The sequence below is a fragment of the Protopterus annectens genome, chromosome 9.part0 (genome assembly GCF_019279795.1).
Source record: "Protopterus annectens isolate FY-2018-M chromosome 9.part0, PAN1.0, whole genome shotgun sequence".
Taxonomy (NCBI): Eukaryota; Metazoa; Chordata; order Ceratodontiformes; family Protopteridae; genus Protopterus; species Protopterus annectens.
In genome coordinates, this window is record NC_056743.1 from 476,706,758 (window position 1) to 476,734,033 (window position 27,276).

The 27,276-nt window shown below is 46.5% G+C and overlaps 1 protein-coding gene across 8 annotated transcripts in view; it reads left to right on the plus strand.

Annotated features, from left to right (window-relative positions):
* Positions 1 to 27,276, plus strand: part of AAK1 (AP2 associated kinase 1) — a 1,655,011-nt gene that overhangs the window by 276,358 nt on the left and 1,351,377 nt on the right. For all 8 annotated transcript variants that reach the window (XM_044083018.1, XM_044083021.1, XM_044083020.1 and 5 more), the window contains exon 3: positions 4,241 to 4,349. In XM_044083018.1, coding sequence (XP_043938953.1) covers positions 4,241 to 4,349 — 109 coding nt within the window. The remainder of the gene's footprint in view (positions 1 to 4,240; positions 4,350 to 27,276) is intronic.

Here is a 27,276-nt window from a genome sequence, read left to right on the forward strand (position 1 = left end):
CCTCTGCCACTGATGACCACAGTATTACTAAAGATCAAAGCAGAGAGGCCCAAGGGGATCCTAATAGCTCCAGATTGGCCAAGACAACACTGGTACCCACTACTACGGAGCATATGTCACAACAAAAAGTGGGCCCTTTCCCAATGGCCCCTACTTTTGACTCAACACAACTTCAAAACAGTGCATCCAAACCTTCAGACACTGCAGCTAACAGCCTGGCAGATCCCATGAATAACCTCAATCTATCTCTCTCCAAGGAAGTCCAGCGGATATTAACAGAAGCTCGAAGACCATCCACCAGAAAGGTTTACTTAGCAAAATGGAAGAGATTCAGCATTTGGAATACCAGCAAGGGACGTGATGCATCATTATTGAATATCCCACTCATCCTGGAATATTTGGCAGATATGCTACAGAATGGACTCTCATATTCTTCCATAAAGATACATGCTTCAGCTATCTCAGCTAGATATAACACTGATCCGCCTGTGTTTTCACATCCTTTGTTAAGGCAATTCCTCAGGAATCAAGAACATTAAGCCACCAAGAAAGGCTCCAGTGCCAGCTTGGGACCTCAACTTTGTCCTAGAAAAACTGACTCTACCTCCCTTTGAGCCAGCAGCTTCAGTGGACTTACAATTTTTATCATGGAAGACAGCTTTCCTGTTGGCAATTACCTCAGCAAGAAGGGTTTCGGAACTACAGGCCCTAATGGCAACACCACCGTTCATAATCTTTCACAGAGACAGGGTCTCCTTAAGAACCAACCCTACTTTTATGCCAAAGGTGGTATCTAGGGTTTCTTTAAATCAAGCTATTCACCTGCCTACTTCCTTCCCCAATCCTGAGAGCAAAGGGGAAAGACTGTTGCATACCTTGGACATTCACAGACAACTTTGCTACTACCTGGACAGAACCAAGACCAGTAGGAAGTCTGATCGGCTTTTTGTAGCTTATGCCCCTGGAGTACAAGGAAAAGCAATTTCCAAACAGACTATTTCAAAATGGATTAGACATTGCATCAGATTTTGTTATTCCTTCCATGGGAAGAATGTTCCAGCCAATGTCAGACCACACTCCACCAGAGCTACAGCCACCTCTACAGCATTCTTAAGAGGGGTGCCTACAAAAGACATTCTAGAAGCTGCTACATGGAGCTCCGTGCATACATTCTCCAAACACTACAATCTCCCTTTATATTCCAGATCCAGAGCAGGCTTTGCTTCGGCAGTCCTGCAGGGTTTGATTGCCACACCATCTCTTTCCTAGAGCATTCCTCCTCCCCCAGCTAAGCTATGGTATTCAACCCATATGTTATGACTGCAGTTGCATTCTTGAAGGACATAGTACAGTTTTGTACCTACCATAAATGTAGATGTCCGATAGATATGCAACTGCAGTCGGATTTTCCCTCCCTCCATACCCCTCTATGCCTTTGGGTCCACTCCTATCCCTGTTTCTCTTAGCTGGGGATATCTGTTATGGTGCATCTGTTTATTGCTTATTTATTTGTCTGGAATCCTGTTTTTGTCTTCCAATTTGATTACAGCCTTCCTTGGAGGGCACCTGGCATCTGGGGCAAGAAACACTTAAGAAAATGGTGTCGGCTGATGCTTATGTACTCCAGCCATTCTGACGTCGGAGAGAAATGTGACATCAGCCGACGTCAGACCCAGACTTTGGAATCCGGCCGACCGAGGGCTGCCTGAGGCAGGACAACCCATATGTTATGACTGCAGTTGCATATCTATCGGACATCTACATTTATGGTAGGTACAAAACTGTACTTTTCCCTTTATCACCTCCTTTAGCTTCTAGATTTGAATTTAAAGAATTCCTTAAAGGTGTCCTTCATATTAGGCCTCCCAGAAAGCTTGTTCATCCTCCCTGTGATCTTAATTTTGTTTTAGAAAAATTGACCCAGGCTTCTTTTGAGTTTGTAGCTCCAGCTTCCTTGCAACATTGGTCTTGGAAGAGTGTGCTTCTGTTAGGGTCTATATCAGCATTTCGAAAATGTAATAGGTCGAATCACTAAGTGTCAAACTGAAATGATCGACCTATTCCATTTTCGAATGCTGATAAAAAAAACAAAAAAAAACTAAAAAGTGTAGGCAGGGGGCAAGCCCCCCTGCACCCTCCACAGCCCCGCCACTTAAATATATGCACTCCGAGACCGCACTACATTGAGGTAAGTGGAAATCTCCCCTTACGGAGATTTCCATTTACCTGTTCGTTCTGCCCTTTCGGCATTCTCGATGCGACAGTATCTAATTTGATATCGTCAGCATTTGAGATGCTGATAGGGACTCTTCTATTAGCCCTTACTTCTGCCAGAAGGGTGTCTGAGCTTTAAGCCCTTATGGCTTGTCCTCCTTTTATGGTGTTTCATAAGGACAGGGTCTCCCTTTGTACTAATTCTTCTTTTATGCCCAAGGTAGTGAATGAATTGTCCTTTAATCAGTCAACTCATTGCTCTGTGCAATCTGCCATTGAGAAGGTGCTTCGCACATTGGATGTGCATAGACAACACAGATTTTATTTGGATAAGGCTAAGACTTTTTGTAAATCTGATCAGCTTTTTGCTTCTTTACATCGTGGGTCTTTAGGATTGACCGTGTCCAAGAAAGCTTTCTTCTTGGAGTTCTAAAACCATCTGTTTTTGGTATTCCTTTCATGGTAAGAGTTTTCCTCCTTCTGCTAAGGCTCATTGTACTAGAGATTTGGCATATTCTGGTGCTTTTTTCAAGGTTTTGTATACTAAATCTGTTCTTGAGGTACCTGGACTTCTTTGGATACATTTGCCAAGCACTACAGGTTAGATGGAATTTCCAGAGCTAGAGTAGGTTTTGTTAAGGTCATCCTTTGTGGGTTCCCAGAGAGCTCTGCTGGTCCTTCCTCCTCCCCTGTTCTTCCTGAGCTTTGGCACTCTCCTTATTGTTGTAATGAATACTGCAACAGTGAACTGGAAGGACATAGTACAAGTTGTTTAAGATCTTACTATAATGGTAGATGTCTTGCTCTTCACTGTTGCAGTATTGACCCCCCCCCCCAGTCCTTTTCTTTTCTGTATTGTTTCTCTCTTCTCCGTGGACTAGCATTCCTGCTGAGGCTCTCAATTCTGAGGATGGTACGTCCAGGTGTCACCCTTGTGCCCTATGCTATGCTCCCTTGGCAGGGGAACCCTATTATAATGAATACTGCAACAGTGAAGAGAAGGATATCTACTGTTGTGGTAAGACCTTACACACCTTTCTGTTTTGCCTGTGAAAAGATGCACAAGGGCTTGCTAAAGCACACCCAGCAAGAGCCACAGTAGACACCACAGCTCTCCTGATGGTGGTTAGTATATAGTCCATTTTGAAAGCAGATACCTGGTACACGTCAGACCTTCTCAAAAAAATTGTAATCTAGAAGTTGCGACAAAGGCCAAGGCAAGATTTGCCACTGCTATCCTATGAGGTCTGCTGTCCAATAGGATCCCATCTGGCCAGCCACCCATAGGGCTGCTGCTGTGGAAGTCATCCCATAGATGAGGCATCAGTGAATAGTATGATAAACAAAGTACATTTTTGTTGGGAGTCTGCCATTTTTGTGAACATACTACAACATCTACATTTGCAGTCCATATTCCCAGCTCCTGTCTTCTCTTTATTCATTATGGGCATCTGAGGTGGGTCCCACCTTACATCTCTGCCGTCTGCTTTTCTCTTATTCTCCCTTAACAGATCTTTTTCTCTGTCTTAACTTGTTTGAAACTCTAAAGAGGAAAATAAGGGTGAAGCTGCTTCTCAGCGGTATCTGGTCCAGTCATGCCCTTGGACAGTCTTGTGGCCCAGTAAGGGCAAGAAGGATCTGAAAAGAGCATTAGCCAGTGTCAGTCAATGCCCTTGCATTTGAGTGGGAGGATGTTGGATAATACTACCAGTTGTAGGTACAACTTGCAGTCAGGCTGACTTTTATGCGGTGTATGAGGACAGCAACAGTGAGTGTACTGAAACATCTGCAGGTGAGTTACTTTCCAAACTGAACTGTACTTTGTTCTTTTCTGAAGCCCTGTTGGGCCTTGATGTTGAATGTTAATTTTAATACTATGGATGTGAGATAATCGGTCTTCTGTGCAGCGTTGTCCAGGTTTCTTATCTGCTTTAGGCTTAGATATGCATGCAAAATATGCATAGTTATATTCAAATTACTTCAAAAAGGTAGTGCAAGACATTATATTTCCTTTTCTGTTTTGCAGAGAGATCTAGCAGGCCATAAAAACATTGTTGGTTTTATTGATTCCTGTATTACATCAGTGAGTGGAGGTGATGTGTGGGAGGTTCTCATTCTTATGGATTTTTGCCGTGGTGAGTACCTCTTTATGCAATTTCCAGAACTTCTTACTCATGACCATGCTAACAACTAAAAGAAAGAACTGTATAAGCAGTGCTGTTAAATACTTAAAATTTTCTGTTCAGTTTCAGACTGCAGTGCCTATGAATGCAGCAGTAACTTTGTAATAGTGTGGCAGCTGCATTACAATTCACAGTGAAATGCCTACCACTATATATTTGTAGTAGAGATGCTTCAACCAAGTCATTTTTTTTCATGCCAAAGTCGAGTAGGGATGTAATAAATTTTCTTAAGGTAAAAAATGTATTATATGTATAAACAGTAAATTTCAAGGCATGAGCATTATCTGTGGTGACAATGAAAGTAAATAGGACCAAGTTTACCGGAAAAGCAAAGTAGTTGAAAATGCCAAGGTTGAAATGTGTTGCACACTTTATCATAGGCCTACATCCAGTTAAATATAACGCAGGATGTTATGTGATCCTATCTTGCCTACATTCTGTACTGATGGGTTCGGAGCCGATCCTCGGCTCCGACTCGGCACGCTATACTATAGAACGAAGTCTCTTATTGGCTGAGCTATCCCACATCCCAGGATGCACCACCACTGCTTCCCCAGATCTCGTTTGCCGCTTTACAAGCAAAGACATGGTCTCGGACTTGGCTGAGCTAAGTGCTTATTTCTTAAGAAATTTCTGTCAGGAATTTTTTGATAATCAACCCAAAAGCTGTTTTAACAGCTATCATTGTTGTGTGACTGAGTTTGAGTTGAATTTTGTGGTAAAATTTATCTTTAATTTGAGGGAAAGGATCCCGTTTAAGTTAGAGGGGCCTTGCCCTCGCGCGTGATTGAAATACTTAGTGTGAGTCTTGTGGTAATATTATTAGTTGGTCAAGTATCCCGTTTTATGTTAGAGGGGTCTTGCCCTAATTCTCATCATCTTTAAGAAAATTTTGTGACTAAAGTTTCTTTTTTGTGTAGTGATTGTGTGTCAACATGTCTAAAGAGCACAGACCATCTGGGTTCAAAAAATGCTCTAAATGCAGTTACAAAATGTCCATAACGGACGATCACTCTTTATGTATGTATTGTTTAGGCCCTAAACATCTTCAGGAGTCATGCAGCGTTTGTCACGCTTTTTCCTCCCGGGTCCTCCAAGAGAGGAAAAACAAATTGATTCTAAAAGGGCTTATTACACCTTCTTTTGAGGAGGCTTTATCTTCTTCCTCTTCACCTTCGAAGAAAAATAAATCGTCGGCTCCGACCAGCCCATCGGAACCGGCCACAAAGAAATCTCGGCAGGCTTCTCCATCGGCTCCACGGACTTCGGAGCCGAGGGCAGAACGGTCTGCCTCGATGCCTCCAGCCTCGACTCCTCTGGCTTCGGAGCCGACGGCTAGAGCTTCGAGGCGGGTCACCTTCATCGGCTCCACTGTCTTGAGCCGATGAGTTGCCCGCTCAGACTCTTCCCCTTCGGCGCCGAAGTCCACTTCGGCTCCGAGGGAAATTGCAATGGTTGTGGAGTCTCCCTCGGCACCGATATTTATCGAGACAATTCGGTGCCGGTCCCCCAGTCCTTCGGAACCGGTGGAGAAGTCGACTCGAACTCGATCGATCTCTTCTCGGTCTTCGAGGATGTCGGATTCGGACATTGACAGGGTACTTTTATGTTTCAGTCTCCAGTCTTCCAAAAGTTGGTTTTGGCTCCAGCCCAGTCGGCTCCGGAGCCGATTGCCCACCCTGTTGTCTTGGTTCCTCCTCCAACAGCCTCGGCACCATTGGAGTCGGTGCTAGTGGAGCCGATGGAGGTTTTCGGGTCGGCTCCAACCCTTACTCCAACCCCGACCTTCGGGTCAGAGTTCGGTACACGGACCTCTTCGGTCGGCCCTGGGGGTGATGCTTCGGGACCGATGTTTTCGGTTCCAAGCCTCCCTCTCGGTGCGTCGGCTGCGGGAGTGCCGTCTACTGTTGTGGCCTCGGGGGTCGGACCTTCCCAGGACTCTGGGGGTCCGGCCTTCAGGGCCATGAGGAGTGCTTTGGCCAAATCCTCTTTGGCCACCTCCACCGTCTCACCGGCACCTTCCCTTGGCACGGAGACTGGTTCCTTTGTAGTCCCCCTGTCTCAAGACAGCGGAGCCCTGGGGCCTGAGGTCACCCCCATTGGGGGTTCCCCCCTTCCTGAAGGTCCCTCCGAAGCGTCTTCGGAGGAACCTCCAAGGAAGAGACAGTGCAAGTGGAAGAACGTCGACTCCCCTGATGAGTCTCTCACCTCGGACACCGACCCCGATGATGCGGAGGGGTCCCCCAAGTCGTCCTCGGATGATGTCTCCTTTGCGGACATTTTGGAAATCCTGAAGCAACAAGGCGACTGGCAGTCCAAACCCTCTTCCGCTGAGGAGTCTGTATTCCTCAAGGCCTTCGGGGCTCAGCCCTCCACCTCCTGGGTGTCTCCGCCCTTCGATGAGCTTCTGGATTTGATCTCTCGAAGGGCGTGGGAGCACCCGGATTCTGTGGAACCGGTGCCAGCTCGCCCTAATAAATTTCTTTCAGCCCCTCCCGAAAAGGATTTCCTCTCCAAAGGTGTGGCTGTAGATGCCCTGGTGGTGGCATCTGTTACCCAACAAGATGTGGCAGAGGCTTCGACGTCCGTCCATCCTCCTAATAAAGAGTCCAGGAGCATGGATCGGTACGGGAAGCGCACCTTTACTTCAGCAGCCTTTACTTTAAGGTCTCTGAATTATCTGACGCACTTCACCAGACTTCAGAGGGATCTGGTCAAGGAACTTTCAGATACCCTCTCTGGTAACCTACCTGAGCAGTTGGCCCAGACGGTTATCTCTCAGTTGGCTACCCTATCATCGATATCGAACTCGTCCATGAGGCTCATTTTGTATGCAGCCGAGGCGGTAGAGCGCGGAACAGGTGTTGCTCTACGGAGACAAGCCTGGCTTCGCCTGTGTCATTTTGCGGAAGCCTTCAAGTCTTCCTTTGCCGACGCTCCCTTTGATGGGTCCTCTTTGTTTGGACCCAAGGTAAAGGACACTTTGACTCGCTGTGAACAAGAGGTAAGACTTTGACTGCCGTAGGGGCACGGTTTTCCACTCCCTTCAGGCCTTATCCCAAGGCTAGAAGAGGGGGGAAAATGTGGTTCCGTAAATCTCAAAAGACGTGCTCCTCACAGCAGGGCGATCCCCCTAGTAGAGGCAGAGGAGGGGGAAATTTTTCAGGAAGACGCCGTCCCAGAGGCGGCGGAGGCCCCCGCAACACTGGAGACCGCGAGTCCTTTTGTGGCTCCTCAACCTTCCAGCATCCCTGAAGGATTGCCCGACTGTGCAGCTCCGGAGCCAGTCGGGGGTCATTTTTCGAAACACCTAAAGGCCTGGGAGAATATCACTCGGGACTGATGGGTGCTCCGAATCATCGCCGGAGGTTACACCATCCCCTTTTCTCAAGCCCCCCCACCATCCCGAAAAATCCCGGACCCACCACCCAGTCAACGGGATCTTTCAGCCATCGAAATCTCAAAGCTGCTTCAAAAAGGAGTCATCCAACGGTCCCCGTAGGCCAGACCGGATTAGGGACTTACTCAAGATTCTTTTTGGTGCCAAAAAAGACCGGGGACTTGAAGCCCATTTTGGAACTCAGCATGCTAAATCGATCAGTCAAGAAGTCCAAGTTCCGGATGGTCACCTTGCAATCCATTCTCCCGCTGCTGGAGAAAGGTGTTTGGATGTGCTCCATAGATCTCAAGGATGCCTGTTATCACATCCTGATAGATCAGGCATTCAGGAGACACTTGCGCTTCAGCCTGGGAGACAGTCATTTTCAGTTCCGTGCACTGCCCTTTGGTCTCACCACAGCCCCCAGGGTGTTCACCAAATGTTTGGCGGTGGTGACTGCTCACCTGAGAAGTCTAGGATTCCATACCTAGACGACTGGCTCCTAACTGCCACCTCCAGGCGTCTACTCTTACAAAACCTAGCAGCCACTATATCTCTAGGCAACTTCCTAGGAATCACCTTCAATTGGGCAAAGTCTGTGTTGCTGCCATCTCAGCGCATACGGTTTATCGGAGTAGAGATAGACTCAAAGCAAATGCGGGTCTATCTTCCTACAGAGAGGATAGAAACATTACAGTCTCAAGTTCGGGCCTTGCTTCTCAAACGCCGAGCCCCAGCCAGGATGGTCCTACAACTGTTAGGTTCCATGTCGGCCACCGTTCTCCTAGTCCCCTTGGCAAGATTACATATGAGGATTCTTCAGTGGCTCCTGTCAGTCCAGTGGTCTTATCACGATCTCCCTCTGTCACCTCATTCTGATCACAGAGACATGCAAACAGGACCTTCGTTGGTGGCTTCTTTCCTCCAACCTGGATCAGGGGCGACCCTTCGTTCCACCACCTCCAGTGGCCACATTGACTACGGACGCCTCCCAGACGGGGTGGGGGGGACATTACCTGGGCAGGTCAGTCCAGGGCAAGTGGCATTCCGACGAGAGTCTCCTCCACATCAACATACTAGAAATGAGGGCGGTGCTTCTATCTCTGCAAGCACTACACGATTACCTCCCCCCGGGCATGATTGCCATTCAGTCCGACAACATGTCAGTAGTCTGGTACCTGAACAAGCAGGGAGGGACCAGATCCTACCCCCTTTGCAGAGAGGCCATGAAAGTATGGGATTGGGCGATTGCAACCAAACGTTTTCTGGTAGCAACACACATTCCTGGGAGATCCAATGTGATAGCCGACAGACTGAGCAGAACTATTCTCTCCCCTCACGAGTGGTCTCTGAACGACAGAGTGGCAACTCAGGTTTTCAGAAAATGGGGAACTCCTTGTTGCGACCTTTTCGCAACCCCCCTCAACACAAAATACCAACAGTTCTTCTCTCTCACCCCAGTTCCGGGGGAGATTCCCAAGGGCGCCCTAGTCCAAGCTTGGCCTACCGGCCTGCTATACGCCTTTCCACCAGTTCCCCTTCTTTCCAAGGTGATCCAGAAGACGATTCGCTTGGAGAGCAAAATGATTTTAGTTGCCCCATACTGGCCTCATCAAGTCTGGTTTCCCTTTCTTCGGAAATATGCACTGGACGGTCCATGGTTCCTGGACGAAGTTCTGGATCTCTTGACCCATCAGTTGGGACAGCTTCATCAGTCCCTCCACTCGTTGAGGTTAACAGCTTGGCTCCTCCTCTTCCGACCATAGTCAGGAACCATGCTTTGGACCAGAAGTCATATACATATCTTGTCCTCGGCCCATAAGACTTCTACTAAGAAAATGTATAACAGCAAATGGAAGAGATTTGCTATTTGGGCCCAACTCCGGGGATTAGATCCCATAACTGTCCCGGTGTCAGAGGTTCTGAAGTTTTTAGCTTCTCTGTTCAATCAAGGTTCTTCGGTCTCTACCATCAAGGTTCAATTGGCAGCTATTTCCAATTTTCATGAGAGCATAGAACCACCTTTGATGAGCAACAAGTTGTGTAAAGCCTTCATGAAAGGTGCTGGGCTGCTTTGGCCCCCGATATCTCATCCCGCTCCACCGTGGGACCTTAATGTTGTGTTAGGTGCTTTGACCTCTTCCCCCTTTGAACCGGCAGCAACTTGTGACTTGAAATTTCTTTCTTGGAAGACTGCTTTCTTAGTTGCAATTACATCAGCCAGAAGAGTTTCGGAACTTCAAGCCCTATGTGTCAAACCACCATACCTGTTTTTTCACAAGGATAGAGTATCCCTCAGACCGAATCCATCCTTTGTTCCTAAGGTTTGTTCTAGTTTTTGTCTGCAACAGTCATTGGAACTTCCAGTTTTCTTCCCAAAGTACTCGAATAGAGTGGAATACATCTTTCACACCTTGGTGGATGTTCACAGACAATTGCGCTTCTATTTGGATAGGACGCACCAAACACGGAAAACAGATCAGTTGTTTATGTCCTTTTCGGACAATAAATTGGGCAAAGCCGTCACGAAAGTCACTATTGCCAAGTGGATCAGAGACTGTATCAGTCATACTTACTTCATTTCTAATAAAGAGCTTACAACTACAGTGAAAGCTCATTCTACCAGGGCTATGGCTACTTCGGCAGCTTTTCATTCTAAGCTTGCCATTAGTGACATTTGTGCTGCGGCTACGTGGTCTTCTCACACCTTCATTTCTCATTACAAATTGGACGTGGCATCTCGGGGGCGAGCTTCCTTCGGTTCCACAGTTCTCAGGAGTGTTTTCCAGTGAGCCACCCAGGAATCAGGTGCTAGGGACGCTGTCCCATCAGTACAGAATGTAGGCGAGATAGGATCACATAACATCTTTTAGTTATGTACTTACCATAACGTTAGATGTATGGGATCCATCTCGCCTACATTCCTAATAACCCACCCTCCTTCCCCCTGCCTTGGAGATCAGAAGAGACCGGACGGTTCGAGTTTAGCTGTTTCATCTTGAAACACCTGGCAATATTATATCAACAGTCTATGTGTGTGTGCATGTGTGCGGACAAACAAGATCTGGGGAAGCAGTGGTGGTGCATCCTGGGATGTGGGATAGCTCAGCCAATAAGAGACTTCGTTCTATAGTATAGCATGCCGAGTCAGAACCCATCAGTACAGAATGTAGGCGAGATGGATCCCATACATCTAAAGTTATGGTAAGTACATAACTATAAGTTGTTGGGAAGAGAAGGAAAACTGTGTGTGAAAGGAGATTAGTAGAGGTGCATTTAGCTAGCTTGAGCAATATTTTTGTGAAAAACAGAAGCTGAGATTTCTACTTTCCAGTCAGAAAGCAGACTGTTGAAATGCTTGCTACTTTGCTGTTTGCAACAACTGTAACAAATCTTTACAACAAAGCTCAATCAGTGCCAGTTTCATGTGAGCAGCAACAGTATCAACAGACTAACCAGAAATTTTATTGCACAAGATAAATTACAAGCTGCTATATAGTCTGTACTACATGACAATGTGCAGTCTAGAGGATGCCCAGTTTTGTGGCACATTGTGTTGCAAAGTCCTTTGGCAGTTTTCCTGCTCTGGATGTGTGAGTACTACATGGGAGCATGTTCGGATATTATGATTTATCGTTAGTGACCCAACACAAAGGAGACAGCACAGTTGTAAGTGTACTGAACATAATAATAGTACTACAAGGAGTGATCACTGTGAAAGTAAACTACCTTCCCAACATCTTTCTGAATAACTGCACATTGTTATTTGTAAATTATTTCTGTGGTCTTTGACATAATGAAGTGTAATGTATAATGCATGGTGTGACAGAGATGATGCTACCATCCCCTAGTAGACTGTCAAGGTACATAAATGTAAAATCAGTAGTGAAGTAAATATTTTGACCCACTATTGTAGGGGTTCTTGGCTCATTCTCTACAGATGTACTACCCTGATTTGGAGGAAGAAAATGCATTTCTGTTTCCTCCAAGTGTGTAAAACTTCCATGATAGTATATTTAGAGATGCACAGATATCTAAAGACATTGTCCTCCTCTAGGAATATGTCACATATATATTATGAGGAGGAATTATTTATTTTACCAAAGTGGACTATAGCATGTACTTTGGCATTTAGTTTGGCGGTTTGTTTTACAGTAATGGTTTGCATAGTCCATCCCATTTTGCATTATTTTCAGATCTGTTTGAATAATAACCCTTGGGCACCAGTGAATTTCATTTATTAGAGACATGGGATAAAGATTGTAGCGCTTAGAAATAAATGCCGAGTAGCAGTGAAGTCACCACCATGCCTTGAGAAATCTCATTAGAGATGACAGTTTTACTCAGTGAGGTGGCACTTGCAACTCTCAGCTGTGGTCCAATAAAAACTTGCTGTTTACTACATATTGGTTGATGTTCATGTTCACTAGCATGCAAATGATACTTTGAGGATAATATTTATTTATTTTACATTTGTTTACTGGGGATGTCCGACTGGGCCAGAGGCCCTTTATCAGTGGAGGCCCCAGAGAAAATCTCCATAACAAAAACACATTACAAAAACAAGAAATCAGTAACAATCAAGAGTACATAACTTTGGTAAATATAGGATATATCAGATGCCTTGTCCAGGTTCAAGTGTGTCTTGTGCACTGCATCACCATCATCAACTGCTTTGGGTTACCCTTTCAAGGCTAAAGCAAGACCTGCCTTTTGAAAAAAAGCCAAATGATGTGTATCAGTGTCTGGATTTATAAGGTTAGTAATAGGTTCATAGATTAAGTACTAGGCTAGCTGTCCTTATGGACCCTTTAAGCCTACCCCACGTGAGAATCAAACCCCGCACCTTGGATCTGTAAGGTAAAGTATTTAACCGTTATGCCAATCTTCCAACCCCAACACTACATACCATGGCTTTCAAACTAATCTTAGTCTGTAATTACCAAGGTTTGTGACTAGACCTCTCTTATGTAGGAACATTAAGGTTGGTTGTCTCGGCTTTGGAAAATGTCCTTTGTAAGACTCATGTTAAAGAGGTGTTTAGTAAAGTATCTGTACAGCATACGTAAGAGATAAATATGGATGTGAGAGTGTTCAATCTCGCCGTTTGTTCTTACACATGGGTGTCGGAGCCAATCCTCGGCTCCGAGTTGGCCGCTTAGCAAAGCTTTGCATCCAGAAGAAGCTCGAGACCAACCTACCTCCCACAATTCCCTCTGCCTTTACCTCAGATCTAGTTTGCCACTGCAACCGATCGCATCGTTTCTACACAGCTCAGACCAACTGGGAAGATAAGATAACTTTACTTGAACTTTTTCTTCAAAAGTTTTAGGATTCTTGACTCTTTTATTTAGTGTGTGTGTGTGTGTGCTCTGGTCATCCTTTTTCTATTATATTTAGTATGTATATATATATATATATATATATATATATATATATATATATATATATATATATATATATATATATATATATATAGTTTAGGTTTACCTTAGGGCCTACCCCACTACTGCTAAACTTGGATTTTGATACCTGCAATTTTTATTGCTAGTTACTTGATAACCTAATTTGACAGTATTTTGTAATAGTGTACTTACTTTTTCTTACAGAATGTCTGAGAAAGCTAAGTCAGGATTTAAGAGGTGTCAGTGTGGGCAGAAGATGTCCGTCACCGACAACCATAGCTCCTGTGTCTACTGTCTTGGCCCTCTCCATTTACAGGAAGACTGTTCTATCTGTCATTCCTTTAGTGGAAGGGTCATGACAGATAGGCGCAGGAAGCTTATGGACAGAGGTCTTTTGAAGCCTGCCTTCCAGGAGGCTCTTGACAAGTCAGACCAGGCTTCTAGATCCTCGAAGGAGTCGAAGACATCGGAGCCCAGGTCATCGGCTCCGAGTTCTTCGTTTAAGGTTCGTTCACCGGTTCCACAGACTTCGGGGCCGAGTGTCGAACTTCTGTCTGTCACCGAGCCTCGAGTCTTGGAACCGGTGGCGGAACTTCCACCTCCTGCTCTGTTGAGTTCGGCACCGTCCTCGATTCCTTCGACTCGGTCTTCCAGGCCCCTCTCCGACACCGACGTAGATCATGTGGTGCAGAAGTTAATGGAGAACACGGCCCTGTCCAAACTCATTGCAGTCTCCTCTCAATAGGTGTTGAGACTCTAAGGCCTTCCTTTATCTCCATCTGATCCTCCTCCGAGGCCTACTCAGCCTTCGGAGCCGGGAGACGTTGATCTGATGATAGTGGAGCCCTTGGTGCCAGAACCATCCCTTTCTCGGTCGGCACCGTTGACCTCGACTGTCTGAACCATTACCGGACTCGCGGAACCGACGATCTATCCTTGGTTCCGGGACCGAGAGTTGAACCGATGTTTCGGTGCCGACTCTCCCCCTCTGCTCCTCGGCACGGATCACTTCGGCTCCATCCTCGGGGTCGATGGCCTTGGTTTCCGCGTCGGAGATACCTCCGCGTTCTTCGGAACCAGGGGATTCCTCGGCTCGGGGTCCAGGGGCCTTCGACCTTATGAGGAAGGTATTGTCTTCTCAGACAACCACTTCAGCAGAAGCAACTTCTCCCTCCCATAAAGGTCCGTTGTCATCTTCTGCACCCACGACTACACAAAAGCGTCGAGCACCAGTGTCTCAGCCACTCCCAGAGGGAGCCCCTTCTTCCTCGGAGGCTTCATAGGATGCCCCCCCGATGACGTCCCGAGGAAAAGATTGTGCAAGAGGAGGCACTTAGATTCTCCACAAGAATCCTTAACATCGGATACTGACTTGGATGAGTCAGAGGGGTCCCCAAAATCACCTACAGAGGATGTCTCTTTTTCTGACATCTTGGAGATCCTGAAACAGAGAGGTGATTGGCAGGCCCTACCCCCTTCTGAGGATGAGTCGGTTCTGCTGAAGGCATTTGGTGCTTGCCCTTCTTCCTCCTGGGTCACTCCGACCTTCGGCGAGTTAATGGAATTGATTGCTCAAAGGGCGTGGGAGACACCTGACACAGTGGAACCAGTTCCCAGAAAGCCAAACAAATATATAACTGCCCCTCAGGATAAGTCATATCTCACTAAGGGAGTTCCAGTGGACGCTATGGTGGTGGCAGCTGCCACGAAAAAGGAGATGTCCGAATCTTCCTCGTCTGTTCATCCTCCTAACAGAGACTCTAGGACCATGGACAGATATGGGAAGTGCATTTTCAGCTCAGCGACTTTTTCCATGCGATCGCTGAACTACTTGACATACTTCACAAGATTACAGAGGGATCTAGTCAAGGAGTTGGGAGATACCCTCCAGGGTAGTACAGATGCTGCTGTCTCGGATAAGGTTACAGCACAGCTCAATACCCTTACATCTATTGTGAACTCGTCCATGAGGCTCATCTCGTATGCGGAGTAGGGCTGCAGCTTCAGCGATTGCTCTTCGTAGACAATCCTGGATGCGCCTGTGCTCCTTTGTGGAAGCCTTCAAGTCTTCCTTTACTAACGCCCCCTTTGATGGCGCCACTCTTTTTGGCCCCAAAGTAAAGGAGACCCTGACCCGGTGTGAGCAAGAGGGAAAGACTCTGTCTGCTGTTGGAGTCCGTTTTTCCACCCCATCCAGACCGTACCCCAAAGGGCAATGAGGTGGAAAGATGTGGTTTCGTAAACCCCAGAGTTCTTTCCCAGGCACACAGGGTGATGCCCCCTCCAGAGGCAGAGGGGGGGCAGAGATGGAAGACGCCGCCCTGGCGGCAGAGGAGGTCCGCAAAACCAAGGCGACAGGGATACCATCCCGGGGAAGCCTTTCCAGCACTCCTGAGAGGAGGCCCGACTGTCCTGCTCTGGAGGCAGTCGGGGGACGCTTGGCTTTATACCCTCAGGCCTGGCAAAAAATGACATCAGACAAATGGGTAAAAAGCACTATTTCCAGAGGTTACAAAATTCCCTTTCTATCCCCCCCGTTACCACAAAAAAGATTCCCAGATGTTCCACCCCATCTGCGAGAACCTGCAGCTATAGAAATCTCAAAGCTGCTAAAAAAAAAAGTCATCCAACCAGTCCCGGCGGACCAAACAGGATCCAAAAAAGACAGGGGACTGGAGGCCAATTCTGGACCTAAGCAATCTCAATACGTATGTCAAGAAAGAAAAGTTCCGGATGGTCACGCTTCAATCGATCCTTCCGTTCTTACAGAAGGACGACTGGATGTGCTCAATATATCTCAGGGACGCCTACTACCACATCAAAATGGCCAGAGCATCCGGAGATCACCTGCGCTTCCGGCTGGGAGCCAGCCACTTTCAGTTTCGGGCCCTGCCCTTTGGTCTAACCTCAGCCCCCAGGGTTTTCACCAAATGCATGGCAGTGGTAGCGTCTCACTTGAGACGCCTAGGATTCCGGGTGTTTCCGTATCTGGACGACTGGCTCCTTTCTGCCACCACCGAGCGTCAACTGATACAGGCCAGGGACTACACTCTCAGCCTTTGTGTTCAGCTAGGGATTTTGATAAATTTCGAAAAATCTGCGTTACAGCCCTCACAGCATATTTTATTTATAGGGGCAGAGCTAGATTCCCTTTCTTTGCTCCTAAAACTCCCCTCCGCAAGAATAGCTTCCCTACAAGAACACGTATCTCTCCTATTATTGTCCAAAATGTCCCCAGCCAAACTAGTCTTGAAAGTCTTGGGACTCATGTCAGCTTCCCTCATTGCAGTTCCCATGGGGAGGCTACACATGAGAGTTCTCCAATGGCTGCTGTTCGCACAGTGGTCATTCTAACAGTTACCACTGACACACGAGATTCACATTACGAACACCTGCAAAGCACACCTGTCTTGGTGGTTACAGAATCACAATTTCATCAGCGGCCGACCGTAAGTGTTACCCACACCAACAGCCACAGTGACCACGGACGCTTCCCTGATAGGGTGGGGGGGGCATTTTTCAGGGACAGACAGTCCAAGGCGAATGGACCAGTTTTAGAGTACAACCTGCACATCAATGTTCTAGAGATGAGGGCAGTGTTTCTAGCGTTGCTACACTTCTCCCCCCTTCTACCTCTAGGGACCATTGCAGTTCAGACGGACAACATGTCCGTAGTCTGGTACATAAACAAACAAGGAGGAACCAAATCTTACCAGTTGTGCAGAGAGGCCATGAGAATTTGGCAATGGGCAGAATCCACGGGTCACTTTCTGATAGCAACGCACATCCCGGGGTTATCCAACGTCATAGCGGACAGGTTGAGCAGAGCCATCCTCTTTCCTCACGAGTGGTCCCTCAACCAGATAGTGGCGGAAAGGATCTTCCGCAAGTGGGGCCCGCCTTGCTGCGATCTGTTTGCGTCTCCAATGAACACCAAATGCAGAAGCTACTTTGCCCTTCTTCCCCCTCCAGGGGATGTCCCCAGGGACGCTCTGATTCACGATTGGCCCCCGGGTCTCCTGTACGCTTTCCCCCTATACCTCTCATACCGAGATTTCTTCAGAAAGCCAAGGACCAGGAAAGGACTGTAATTCTCATTGCCCCATTCTGGCCTCGACAGATTTGGTTCCCCTTTCTTCAAGCTCACCAAATGCGGGAGCCCTGGATTCTGGACTCGGTGCCAGATCTACTGACTCATTCGTCAGGAGCTCCCCACCCGTCACTCCTGTCCCTCAAGTTAGCAGCTTGGCTGCTCCGCTTCCCTACTTAGCCAGGTCTGATCTTCTCTCTCCGGCGGTTCAGGACATTCTGGTAGCCTCTCATAAGGCTTCCACTACTAAAATTTACACCGGTAAGTGGAAACGTTTCGTTTACTGGGCGACTAAACAAAATTTAGATCCCTTAGTAGCCCCTGTAAACAAGATTTTGGAGTTCCTGTCCATACTGTTTCATCAAGGAGCCTCTACTGCTACTCTAAAAGTTCAATTGGCTGCGATTTTGAACTTCCATGTAGGAGAACGGAGCGCCCATTAAGGCTCATAGGCTTTATAAAGCCTTCTTGAAAGGGTCCTTTCATCTTAGACCAGCAGTTAGGTTTCCTACAGCTCCTTGGAATCTAAATCTGCTGTTATCCCAACTAATGTTACCACCTTTTGAACCAGCTTCTTCCTGTTCCTTAAAGTTCTTGTCCTGGAAAACTCTTTTCCTAATAGCTATCACTTCAGCCAGACGAGTATCAGAACTTCAGGCTCTTTCCATTAAGTAGCCATATTTAATTTTTCACCCGGACACGGTATCATTACGCACCAACCCTTCGTTCCTCCCTAAGGTTTGTTCAGTTAACAACATTAATCAGTCCATTGAGCTTCCCACATTTTTCAAAAACCACTCCAATAAGCTGGAATATATGTTGCACAAGTTGGATGTTCATAGACAACTCAGATTCTACCTAGATAGAACTAAAGACCATAGAAAAGCAGATCAACTCTTTATAGCCTTTGCGGACAACAAAAAGGGCATGGCAGTGACGAAGCGTACTCTTTCCAAATGGCTGACTGATTGTATTACCTTTGTTTATTCTGCTTCTAATCAGAGTTTGCCCACCAAACCAAAGGGACATTCTACTAGGTCAGTTTCTACATCTTTGGCTCGTGCGGCTCGTCTGCCTTTGGACACTATTTGTGCAGCAGCCACTTGGTCTAAACCACATACGTTCATCACTCATTATAAAGTGGACAAGACTTCCAGAGACAGAGCATCTTTTGGTTCCGCTGTGCTCAGGAACGTTCTTCCGTGAGTCACTCGGGTTAACGGAGCTAGGGACGCTACCCATGTGTAAGAACAAACGGCGAGATTCAACACTCTCACATAAAGAAGTTATGTCCTTACCATAACGTTCCATGTGGAGTGTTCATCTCGCCTTTCTTCTTACATTCCCACCCTCCCACCCTCAGGTCTGGAAGAACGTTCGGTTTAGAAGTCTGGCCTGTTTGTCTCCCACTAGTGATCTCTCTGTTGTTCTACTGGCTTGAGCTAGTTACGGTCCTTGTGTATACGTAGGTTTTCTTTATAGGGGATTACTTTGTTATTGCTGGTTCTGGTGTTGTTTCTTGCAAACTAGATCTGAGGTAAAGGCAGAGGGAATTGTGGGAGGTAGGTTGGTCACGAGCTTCTTCTGGATGCAAAGCTTTGCTAAGCGGCTGACTCGGAGCCGAGGATCGGCTCCGACACCCATGTGTAAGAAGAAAGGCGAGATGAACACTCCACATGGAACGTTATGGTATGGACATAACTTCTTTTTTTCTGATATATAATTAGAGCTTATGGATGTGTCCTTTGTTTTAGAAGGGGCTGCCAGGACTACTACTGCAGTGATCTTTCGGGGAGGAGGATGCACTCTGGAATTAAGGAGCAGTTATCTCTGTGGGTGAGGTGAAGTTTGCACTAAAATTGTTGGCTAAGTACATCAGCCAACCTGATGTCATTTTCATTCATTCCTGAACTGATGGGTCTTAGATCTGACTCGGATGCTTCTACAAGATCCTTGAATCCAAACTCTTGAGCTACTTTTTTAATCCATAATGCTCCATCCTCCTAGCATGTCTCAGATCTTGTTTACTGCCATATCACCACAGATATGTATTCTCTCTCTCAAGTTATTGGTGATTTCTTTAGTTTAAAATGAATTTCTTGAGAATTTTTCTTTCCTGATGGTCTGTTTATTGATATTTCTGTCACCTTCCTCCCTTTTTCCAGTAAAGTTTCATTGCTAGTCTCCTTTTGTGGTTTTACCAAGAACTCTGTATTTCTCTCTAGTACCATTGCTGGTACTTTGCTGTATTCCTTCTGTCCTTTTCCTTCCCTTTATAGGGTAGTTCTTGTTTACCATTGTTGGTAGCTGTTTTCCTATCCTCTTTAAAGAAGTACTTTTTTTTTCATGTACAGTTGTTGATTTTTTTCAAGTTTCTTCCTTTCTTTAGGTACACCAGGATAGTTGATAAGTTAACTGGCTTCAAGAAATGCATCACGTGTATGGACAAAATACCTAATTCGGATGCCCACAGGAAATGCATGTATTGCTTGGGTGTTGCCCATTTAGATGCAGATTGCTCTGTATGTGCTGGCTTCAACTGCAGGGCACTCACAGACAGATGAAATAAGCTTGTTTTGAAAGGCCTTCTCTCTTCTACTTCTTCCTCTGTTTCAGCTGGGGCCCAAATCCTCACAAAGAAAACTTCACAAAGGGAAGCTCGACTCTACTCCCAAGGACAAGGACTCTGGAAAGAGATATCTAGATCCTACAACTCCCTTGGCTCCTTCAAAAGTATAAAAAAAAAGTCTAATCTGACCATTTTGGATCCCTCTGCTATGAAATCTAAATTGCCTCAGGTCCGGTTACCTCTTACTTTTACTGGATCTGATAACTTCTCATCTCCCTTCTCCCTTCTTGCAGGAATCTCCTTGCAAGCACTCTAGACTTCCATCCACTACCTCTTCTCTCAGGTCTTCCAGGAGTTTCTCAGAAGCTGAAGTGGATAGGATGATGAGAAAATTCCTCAGAGCCCAGATCCAGGTGGGGGTAATCCCACCTCAGTCTCTCATCGGATTGGTGAGCCTGCCTATCATTAGTCCACATTTGGTTTCTCCTTCTTTTCCGATTAGACCTGCTGTTTTGGAGCCCTTGGATCTGAGATCTCTGGGGGTGTCCTTATTGGATCTGAAGACTATTCGTTCTTCAACTCCAGTTACTTCCCTGAGCTGTCCAGCTCTGAACCTTACCTGGATTCAGAGTAACAGAGACAAATCAAGGGGACCAGAGTCAACTTTGAAGTTATCATATCCATCCTTGCCCCTCAGATCTTTGACTCTGGACAGCTTGGATCCAACTCCATCCTTGACTGGAGTACTTTGTAGGGTTACAGGGACCGGCAATTTGGGAGATGTCTGCTACGCCACTGTCTGGTTCGGTGTCACCTACACACTCTGCCTTCAAGATTGTGGAGATGTTCTTTGTGTTACACTGTTGCAGTCATCACATTTGGGTTATCTACCTGCAGGTAGCCCTCAGCCGGCCAGAATACCAGAGTCTTCAGATTTCTGCGTTGGATGCTGCCTCTTCTTCCATAACGTCGGGTCATCAGGGGTATAAAACATGCAGCCGTCGCCATTACATCAGTCTTTCTTGCCGTGCGGTGCCCAAAGCAGAAGCAGTTCACAAGTGCCAGTTGGGCGACTCCTGAAATTTTTGTTTTCAAGTTTCAGACCCGAAGTCTTCAACAAAAGTTAAGTACCCCGTTGGGAATCCTTTTTCTTGCTCTAACCGATGTCAATAAAAGTTAATAATTGTCTTACCTGTGGAAAGCAAATACCTCATAAAGATTTTCATTCTAACTGCATCCCCTCCTTAGGCCCAGACCACAATGTCCCTCGTCGATTTTGTGCCTTATTCAGTGCCCGAACTATCTGTCATCGGGCTATTTTTGCAGCTAATTATTTTTGTACTCGTTATGTGTATTCCAAAATGGCTTCGTTATGCCATCCAACTACTGATCTTCTGAAAAAATGTAAGGATAAAGACAGAGACAGACCGTATAGGTCCAAAACTGCTGATGACTCTTAAGTTAAGGTAGTCGCCAGTCCAGTGGTACTCAGTGAAGCGTTTTCGCAGCCCCTGATACCTGCTACGTCTGATTCGCAGACCTCTACTGAGACCCATTCGGAGTCCGGTATGCCACGGGATGCTTCTTCGACTATGGAACCTTGGATGGGTCCGGAGCTGCTATGCAGGCACCGGCGTCTGAGGGTGTATTCAGGCCTACAGACATTCATATTAAACCGACGCCATCGTTTTCATCAAGGCCTAAAACTCGCACCACGCCTAGAAAACTGAAGACCAAACTGCAGGCCCAGGTCCACTTGCCAGAAAAAAAAACAAATGCTTAGAATGGCTGAAGACCTCATTACCTTGATTAGGGGAAGCCAGCCTTGCCCCTCTAAGAGACCTAGAACCGAGTTTCTTTCTGATTCTTCTGATCAGGAATCTGATTTCTGCTCATTCTGATTACCAGGATTTGCCCTCATCTACTTATGAGGATGTCCTTCAAGGATGCATCTGCAGTCATAACATATGGGTTGTCCTGCCTCAGGCAGCCCTTCGGTCGGCCGGATTCCAAAGTCTGGGTCTGGCCTCGGCTGATGTCGCACTTTCCCCGACGTAAGAGCGTCTGGGGTATAAAAGCATCAGCCGACGCCATTTTCCTCCATCTTTCTTGCCGCGCGCTGCCCAAAGCAGAAGCTGTTCGCAAGTGCCAGTCGGTCAGATCCAGTGATTTCAGCTACAGAAGACTTCGAAAAAAGCTAAGTACCCCGTTGGGGACTCTTTCTTGCCTCAGCCGATGTCAGACAAAGTAAATAATTGTTTAACTTGTGGGAAACAAATACCTCATAAGGATTTCCATTCTTACTGCCTTCCTTGCTTAGGCCCAGACCACGACGTATCGGCCTGTTTAGCCTGTGCCTCCTTCAACCGACGAACTCTCAGACGTCGGTCGGAGTTTGCAGAGGAATTTTTTGGAGCCGCTTTTGCTTATAAAATGCCGTCGGAGACTCCAACTTCGCATATGGTCAAAAAACGCAAGGAAAAAGACCGACACTCGCGGCCCGCGGTTTCGGCTGAAACCACGGCTAGGCCTACCGCGAGTGTCTCTGTTTCGGCCGAAACCGAGTCCTCGGTGATTCCTTCTTCCGAAACCATACTTCCGACCACCGAGGCCCGAGAGGCCCCGGCTGAGTCGGCTTCAGAACTACCTACCGAAGCTAGTGTTCAGGAATTGTCCGACACCATACCTTTGGACATTTCTACCCCTGCACCGTGGGGCAGCTAGGCCCCCAGCTTCTATGTCCATTAAGGCCTTTTCCAGGGCTAAAGCTGCCAAACTTTCAAAAGCTTTGCCTGCCAAATCTACATCCCAGAGGCCTTCCTCTAGTTCTCAGATCCTCAGCCTTGCTGAGGACCTTATCTCCTTAATTAGGGGTTCACAACCTCACCCAGACAGGGCCTCTCAACCTCTTTCAGACAAAAGGCCCAGGACTGACCCCTCTGAACCACACTCCTCAGATGATTCCACAGATGGATCTGACTTGTCAGACCACCAGGAAGGGGCTTACTCGCCTTATGAGGATTCAGATGCAGAGGAATCTATCCCTTCGGCCTCCCCTCCTGAAGAGTTTTCCTTTGGGGAGACCTTACACTCCATGAGAGAGCACTTTCAATGGCAAGGTCAGGATTTCTCTGATTCTAGAAAAAGATTAAGGACCTTTTTGCATTTGCCTCAGCATAGGCCCTTAGCTATACCTCCAGTTCTAAATGTAATTGGTGATGTGTACAATGATGTCAGTACAGCCCCTGATACTCTTCCTCCGGCCCCTGCCAAACCTGACAGATATTACAGGGTCCCGGATTCTCATTTCCATCTGTATAAAGCCCATGCTGCAGACCCAGAAACTATTTCTCAGAGCCCTAAAGGGGTCGCAGCCGCTACTGCCAAAAATCCCTACCCTCTGAAAGAGAGTCTAGAGCTTTAGAGAGATGGGGAAAGAAGGTGTATACATCTGCAACTCTTTCTGCCAGGGCATTAAACTGTCAATTCCATATGATACAGTACCAAGAGTATTTGTTAGATGAACTGAATAAGAAACTTTCTTCTCCTGAACCCTTAGACCGTAAATCCCTTCAGGATTTGGTACATAACTCACAACAGGTTAGTAATCATTTCTTAAAATGTGGCTATGATGCACTGGAGGCTTCATTTAGATCAGCTATGACTGGGGCAGTTATTCGTAGGCATGCCTGGCTGAAGGAGCAATCTTTGCCGGACCATGTCAAAGCTAAACTCCTCGATGCTCCAATGGAGAAACAAAATTTATTTGGCTCCCCTGCACAGGAGATTCTAAAAAAGGTTGAAGAAAAAGCAAAATCTGTGCAAACAGTTAAAGATTTCCTGCAAGTTCAACCACCGAGATTCAGCAGAAACTGGCCTACAAAGAATTGGTCCTTTCCAGACTCTAACAGAGGCCAGAGAGGCAGGAACAGACGCCCTAGAGGCAGAGGTCAATCAAAGGGCTCCTACAGAGGACGTCAGTGGCAGCCTGCCAACCAGAGGAGTAGTGCAACAGCTACAACTACAACCACTACTACAGGACAGACCCAATGACTTGACTCTGATTCCGCCTACCAGGGATCAACTGGAAGCACCCTTGGGCGGAAAGCTAGCTTTATTCTCAAAAAACTGGCATTGCATTACAAAGGATACATGGACATTGCAAATAATAGACAAAGGATACAGGTTTCACTTCCACACTTTGCCAAAAAGAAGCGGAATGCCAAACCTTCCACCAAATCAGAAGGCAGAGGCTTTAAGACAAATCAACAATTTACTTCAGATGAAAGCTATAGAAAAGGTACCATGTTCAGAACAAGGCCAAGGATTTTACTCCAGACTATTCCTTGTACCAAGAAAAGAAAACCAATGGAGGCCTATTCTCGACCTGTCCGCACTGAACACTGATCTCATTGTGCCAAAATTCAAAATGCTGACCCTACAGCAACTTCTTCCCATTTTGGGCAAGGAGTCTTGGCTGGTGACTCTAGATCTCAAGGAGGCATACCTGCATGTCCCTATCCGACCAAATTGCAGAAGACACCTCAGATTTCTTGCAGGATCAGAGCATTATCAATTCTCAGCATTGCCCTTTGGCTTATCTACTGCACCCAGAGTATTCACGAAATGCCTGGCATCAGTAATTGCACATTGCAGACTACAGGAATTCAAATTTATCCATACCTGGACGACTGCCTAATACAAGCGGACAACAAGAAAAAATTGTTAAAGGACTTGGCCTATGCCATACACCTGCTACAGGCCTTGGGATACACAGTCAACATCCAAAAGTCAAGACTAGTACCATCCCAAAGGATAACCTTTTTGGGTGCAGATCTGGACACAAACACCCAGATGGCTTTTCTCACAGAAGAAAACAAAACAACTTCCAGATTACTTCATGACTCTGACAAGACAAACTCAGCTTACTGCAAGGAAAATCCTGCAGGCCCTGGGTTACATGGCATCCTGCATAATTTTAATCCCACATGCCAGGCTACATATGAGGAAATTACAGTGGTACCTAAGGAGTGTATGGTCTCAACACAGTCACAGTTTAGAAACCATTATACCAATCATTCCATGCCTTCAAAAGGAATTCCTGTGGTGGGCTCAGGCCTGCCAGTCCAACAGAGGGTTGCCTTTCAACAAACCAAAAACAAAGCAGACCATCACCACGGACGCCTCAGACCGAGGATGGGGAGCACACATGGAGGACAAATGCATCCAAGGCCTATGGCCTCAAGGGCAGCTAAGCATGCACATAAACCAAAAGGAAATGCTGGCACTGAGGCATGCAATCGAGGCATTCAAACCCTTCCTCCAACAAGGACATCTGTTAATAAGGACAGACAACACCACGGTCATGTGGTACATAAACAGGGAGGCACACATTCCTACCCTCTATGCCGGATGGCTATGAATCTGTGGGATCTATGCCTGAATCTCAATATCCATCTGCTGGCCCAATTCGTGCCAGGAAAAGAAAATGCACTAGCGGACAGCTTAAGCAGAACTAACATGGATGCACACGAATGGATGTTGCACCCAGACATCTTCAAACTCATAACAAAGACATGGGGAATGCCGGAGATAGATCTGTTCGCCTCCCCACTCAACCACCAACTGAAGACATTCTGCTCAAGGACATACCACCCACAAGCTTGGAGGGTGGACTCTCTCTCTTTCAGCTGGAATGCCCTAACAGTATATGCCTTCCCACCTCTCCCATTGATGTACAGGGTTCTACTGAAGATCAGGGAGGAACAGCCAAAAGTGATACTTATAGCTCCGGACTGGCCAAGACAACACTGGTACCCACTATTGAGAAGCATGTCTCAGGCAAATTCATGGCCTCTCCCCCTATGGCCTCTTCTTCTAATGCAGAACAATTTCAAGACCCTGCATCCCAACTTGAAAACATTGCAGCTAACTGCCTGGAAAATTCCTTAAATTCCAATCAAACTGTTTTATGTCAGAGGGTGAAGGACATTATCCTGGAGGCTCGCAGGCCTTCCACAAGGAAGACATACTCGGCTAAATGGAAGAGATTTCTCATTTGGAGCACATCAAAGGGCACAGATGTCACAGTGGCAAACCTAGCACATATCCTAGAATACTTAGTAGAATTGTTCCACAATGGCCTGTCTTATTCTTCCATTAAGATTCATGCTTCAGCAATTTCAGCAGAATACAATGTGGATCCACCCATCTTCTCACACCCTCTCCTCAGACAATTTCTGAGAGGAATCAAAAATGTTAAACCTTCAATAACACCCCCTCTATCTGCCTGGGATCTCAATTTTGTGCTGGAAAAACTGACACTACCCCCTTTTGAACCAGCAGCATCAGCGGATCTACAGTTTCTATCTTGGAAAACTGCATTCCTTCTGGCAATCACTTCAGCAAGAAGAGTATCTGAGTTACAAGCGTTAATGGCAGTGCAGCCTTTTCTTATTTTTCACCAGGATAGAGTGTCGCTAAGAACCAATCCTACTTTCATGCCAAAGGTGGTATCTAGGGTATCCTTGAACCAAGCTATTCACTTGCCTACGTTCTTCCCTAATCCACAGAATAAAGGGGAAAAACTTTTGCACACCCTGGGTATACACAGACAGCTACACTACTATTTGGACAGAACAAAAACTAGCAGAAAAACTGACCAACTTTTTGTAGCATATGCAACTGGGGTGCAAGGAAGAGCAATTTCCAAACAGACAATTTCAAAATGGATAGGAAATTGCATTCTCTTTTGCTACTCCTTTCATGGAAAGACAGTTCCTGAAAATATCAGGCCTCACTCCACAAGGGCCACGGCCACCACTACAGCTTTCCTACGGGGGGTGGCTACCAAGGACATTTTAGAAGCTGCTACTTGGAGCTCCGTGCATACATTTGCCAAGCATTACAATCTACCTTTATACTCTAGATCCAGAGCAGGGTTTGCAACTGCAGTCTTGCAGGGGATCTTAACAAAACCATCCTTCTCTTAGTACCTCCTCCCCCAGATTGGCTATGGTATTCTACCCATATGTTATGACTGCAGATGCATCCTTGAAGGACATAGTACAGTTTTGTACCTACCATAAATGTAGATGTCCGATAGGTATGCATCTGCAGTCAGGATTACCCTCCCTCCTTCCCCTCTGTGGTATTCCTAGGGTGCTTACCCCTCTTTTAGCTAGCTGGGGGAATCTATTATGGTGTATTTGTTTGTTTATTCATGTATATAATTTGCAAATGTTTGGAACCTTTTAGCATTTATCCAAATTTAGCCTTCCTAGAGGGCACCTGGCATCTGGGGCAAGAAAAACTGAGGAAAATGGCGTCGGCTGATGCTTTTATACCCCAGACGCTCTGACGTCAGTGAAAGTGTGACATCAGCCGAGGCCAGACCCAGACTTTGGAATCCGGTCGACCAAAGGGCTGCCTGAGGC